Source organism: Antrostomus carolinensis, unplaced genomic scaffold (assembly GCF_000700745.2).
Source record: "Antrostomus carolinensis isolate BGI_N321 unplaced genomic scaffold, ASM70074v2 scaffold18101, whole genome shotgun sequence".
In the NCBI taxonomy this organism is placed as follows: domain Eukaryota; kingdom Metazoa; phylum Chordata; class Aves; order Caprimulgiformes; family Caprimulgidae; genus Antrostomus; species Antrostomus carolinensis.
This window is the reverse complement of record NW_010292207.1, coordinates 25168-29819: the sequence shown is the minus strand read 5'-3', so window position 1 is coordinate 29819 and position 4652 is coordinate 25168. Positions and strand designations below refer to the sequence as shown.

Here is a 4652-nt window from a genome sequence, read left to right as displayed (position 1 = left end):
CTAGCAAAGAAAGGAAAAAAGTCATCAGAGAGACGTTGACATACTGTAATCTTCACAATATGAAAGGTCTGATCCCTGCATCCTTGCAGTGCCCAGTAAAGTCATCTCCAGTCCCATGTTGCATCCTAACTACTAGAAACAGCTATTTTCGAGAGGAAGTGGACAGTCCTTTAACTGATGATTTTATGAGTAGAAAGTGCTTGCTTCAAATAGTGGGAGCTCAGTTATAACCTTTTTTGGAAGTGGCTCACAAAACACTGAAAAATGCTTCATTTCCACAAAATAAGAAGGTAGAACTGCTCAGTCATTGTCCTCTTTCCAGCTTTCCTTTGTGTTTTACTTATTCCGTTTTTCATGTTTTGTAAGGATATTGTTGGAACTGGAAGGACTATGAAGGTTCTGCTTAATAATATAGAAAAATACAAGCCAAAAATGATTAAAGTGGCAAGGTGAGTAAAACAATCACAAAACTTGGTCTAGCCCAGCATACAGTGGAGGTTCCCATTCCGAGATCCCGCTTTAATTTGGTGCTGCAGTATCGCATGGAGAGCTCTGCAGAGGAGCTGCCTGGGTCACTAAGAGGAGGGTGGAGGAAAGGAGAGGAAATGCTTTTGTACTGTTCTGCAGTGGCAATGACCCTTCAGCCATTTCAAGACTGGCACTGATGGACTTTGAAGGGGAACACACCCATCTCTTCCCATCAGGACATTGTCGGGAGAACAGTGGCAGCCTTTTGAATAATGGGAATAGTTTTTATGCATGCTATTCAGGTCACTATCTAGATTTACATGGGGTTTATTTTGTTTTTAATTGCAGTTTGTTGGTGAAAAGAACATCTCGGCCTGATGGGTACAGACCAGATTGTAAGTGTTGTGAAAAATCTGTGCTTGCCAGTACAAGAAGTTACCATTATTCTGCCACTTGCCTTTCATATCATTCTATGGACTGCTAGAAGCATTGTAAATTTTCAGTTGTCAGTGGGACTTTTAGCTCTGATTTTGGCTTCCTTCCACAATGTGTCTGTTGTGCCAGTGATAATTGTACACAACTCTTCTACTTTCCACCGACTGTTCACAGTCCTGTCACAAATAGTCTACGAGGAGGAACTGTCTATAAGGCTACTGCTGACCTTAGTGTCTCAGAGTCAAAAGTAATATAACCTGAACTGACTAAACTATCTATAGTTTGCTTGTCAGAGAACCAACACATGCATTTCAGAGCTATATAATAACCATCTATCTTATATTGATAGTGTTCTTTATTTGTCTCAATACAGATTATGGATTTGAAATTCCAGATTTATTTGTGGTAGGTTATGCCTTAGACTACAATGAGCACTTCAGAGATCTAAATGTAAGTTTCTCTACAAAACATGTTAAAAATCACTGTTTTACTTTTCCAGGATGCTTTAAAGGCCCTATAATTTGCCTTCTCCCTCGGGGCTTAATGTCACAGTTAGGATCCTTTCAGTGAGTGTAGAGATCCCTGGAAAGCCGCAAGTAATCCAAAGGAGTCACTGCTCAGTGCTGTGAATGGTTCCTTCCCATCTCTTCCCCTAAGAGCAGAAGTCATACCTCTGCTACGCTTCCATCTTCTGTCAGCCTAGGACTTCAGGGGTCTGCCAGTCCCAATATGTGCAGGGGCAGCAGTAAAAAGTCTGAACAGAGCTACAGTTCAGACAGGCTTGGACTTTTACTCCTATGTTGCCTGCTCCTTTTCTCCGTGAGATAACGATGGAAAAAAGGTGCAAGCCTTGTCTTTGCCTCCTGTGGTACTCCCAGGGGTGGGACCTCAAAGCTGGGAATTGCAAGTGGAAAAACTTGCTGTACCTAGAAAGTGAAATCAGAATTCAATTCCAGGTCTCTGGAAAGGAAGGGGTAATTGCAAGATCACTAGATTGGTCAAGCGAAAGTATTTCTGAACCATTTATTAATAGTTAATAATGTAATCCACTATATTGCTGCAATCTGTTATATTTTTTTCAGCACATATGTGTTATCAATGATCATGGCAAAGCAAAATACAGAGTCTGAAGCAGTAACATCCTCACCTGAAGATTTGTAAGCACAGTGAAGCAGATATTTGACTACACTCCCTCAAGCACCTCCCAGAAGAGCAGTTCAGCTGACTTGTATTCCTTTCAACTCTATAATAAGGGGTTTACTCTGGAGATAGATACTGATTAATATTTACAGAAGAGAGCTCTTACCTAAAATGTGAAGTAGAGGCCTTTTAAAGTTGTTACCTTTTTTAAGTATTAAAATTACTTCATAAGATGCCTTTTGACTAATAATTTGTCTGCCTCAAGTCTCGTTGTGAATGCATCTTTTCTTCGCTCCGTCCGTCATTGTAGCCATTGCAATTCATGTACTTCACTGTGTTGTGTGAGATCATTCAGAAGTGCCATTCTCTGCATGAAGTTTATTTTACAGAATTTTATTGACTTCAGCATCCCTTTAGTCGTGGTCAGATATGCTGCTGCCAAATTGAAAACATTATTTTGATTTAACTCCACAATTCAGAAGTTCCAGCTGAAGCTGTATGTTGCATGACGGTACATTTCTAGCAGCCCATTACTGCCTCTTCAGAACAGACGGTTTAACTCTCAGAATGTGCTGAATTAAAGTGCTGGTACAAAATAAACCTTTGCAAGACACTGTTGATCTGAAATTGGAAGATGTCATGGTTTTGGTATGCCATGTAGACATAGATCTACTCTGTTTAATGTGCTGAATTTTAATTGAGGTAAAACAATGCCAGGCAGGTTTCAATTTCTACACGGTATCCTTTTACTTCTGTAGGACACAAACAAGGAAAAAAACTAACATAGTGTTCTCCTGTGCATTTATTCTTAATTAAACCTAATTAAGCACAAAAGTGTAATGCTAGTCAGACAATTATTCAGTTGTGATTTGATTTTTGTAGCATATCAGAGTTGAGACTTTTTGTAACCATTTGTCATCTTGAAGAATACAGATCTGACAATGTTGGAGAAGACTTATATAAAAAAAAGTGCATAGGAAAGCATAGAAACCAAGTTGATCCATGAACACTGTAGACTCTAGAGATTGCTTCATTCCCTTATACATTGTGTTTGAAGAAGTTTGTTAATTTACATGCTGTATTAAGTGTGAAAAATTTAATTCTGTGTTATGTGTGTAACTGTTCTCAACAACTTCCCGAGGGACGCCAATGCAAAGTAAGTAGCTGTATATCAGTAGCTTTGCTCTGAACTGTAAGAGGCAAATTGTTATTAGCCTCAGGTTCCTTTAAACTAATAAAGAAACGGTAAGAACACTTGGTAGATTGCACAGTTGTTTATTTTCCTGCTTCAACATATTTCGCACATCCCTTAAAAGCTCTTCAAAAATACACATTTAACTGGTAGTCTAAACATACCTTATGTGTGTATCCTGTGGCTCATAAGCTGTTGTTATTTGGATAAGATCCATGATGTTGATGACATGACAAAGTAAGATCAAAGAATTATTGTGGTTGCTAAAGAAGCGCTTTAGTCCCTCTCTTCTTTACTCATTTAACCTGTGTTTTCAAAGAGTTGTGTTGAAAAGCTTTGCCTCACAGACTAACTTTATTCTGTTTTAGAGAAGAAAACATACCCATGCAGCCTCTGGAAGAAGCTGGTGAATAGAGTTTCATCTCTTTTTCTGAGTGTGTTAAAATTTTTCTTAATGCTTCTAATTTTTGTGTATTTAGTAGCATTGGCAAATTGTGTAGGCAGATGTTCTTAGGCTTAGCCTTAGTCCAGGAGATCCATTAGGTTATTTCCTTTGTTTCCTCTCTTCTTAAAAAGGCACAATCCAACTCACCTCGCTGGTATGATCAGCCTTTAGCAACAATAACAACAAAAATGTAACAAGTAAATTAGTGTGAAATTAGTGTGAAAATCTGAAGGACTGTAGGTGCACAAAATTTAGACCGTGTTAAAAATGTTTCATTGGAAGATTCCGATTATTAAAGTCTACATACTTAATAGAAAAGACCAGAGTTATAGAAAATATGAGAAGAAGAACTGGAATGTTTCTTTCAATTCATTTTATTTCCTCCTGCCATCATATTTATAACATTGTGAAAATGTACCATACAGACGTCAATAGTGAATTTGCATGTGCAGTTATACTGTGAATAAGAGGGTTTTCCTCTTCTAATGTCATATTTGAATTTTGTACCTTTCTATATCTGAGCATGTCCAGATGTCTCAGATGCCATTCCCTGTTATTCTCTGCTTCCATGTGAAAAATTAGTTTTCAGTTACTTTAATAATCTGGTTCCAAAATACCATTAGTGTAACTGAGGGAACAGGTAATTATGCATATATGTCTGATTAATACTGGGTCTGGTTTCTTCAGTGTGTTCAGATAGTTTTTTTAAAAAAAACCCACATTTTTTCTGCAGCTGTCTTCTGGTTCAACAGTAGTGTTGATTCCCTGTGTCACAATGTGCTTCAACTAAAAGGCCATGAAACATTTTTTCAGTTGCAGTTGCACCCCATGACCCACAAAGCAGTGCGGGTTTTTAATCAGTTCAGCAACATCTGTCACTGAAGAGGAGAGGATGTTCTTTACAACCTGTTATTTTTTTGGATATCATGTTTATGTATTTGGCAGGCATCCATCTTTATCTCAGTTTTAATT

General features: G+C 38.0%; 1 protein-coding gene across 1 annotated transcript in view; it reads left to right on the top strand.

The window, feature by feature from the left end:
* The window catches only part of PRTFDC1 (phosphoribosyl transferase domain containing 1), a gene marked incomplete at its 5' end in the record, with an annotated part of 41974 nt that extends 39592 nt beyond the window's left edge, over positions 1 to 2382 (top strand). The window contains 4 exons of the mRNA XM_010176875.1: positions 367 to 449; positions 817 to 863; positions 1277 to 1353; positions 1986 to 2382. Of these exons, the coding sequence (XP_010175177.1) occupies positions 367 to 449; positions 817 to 863; positions 1277 to 1353; positions 1986 to 2033 (255 nt within the window). The remainder of the gene's footprint in view (positions 1 to 366; positions 450 to 816; positions 864 to 1276; positions 1354 to 1985) is intronic.
* Between the last annotated feature and the right edge of the window lie 2270 nt (positions 2383 to 4652).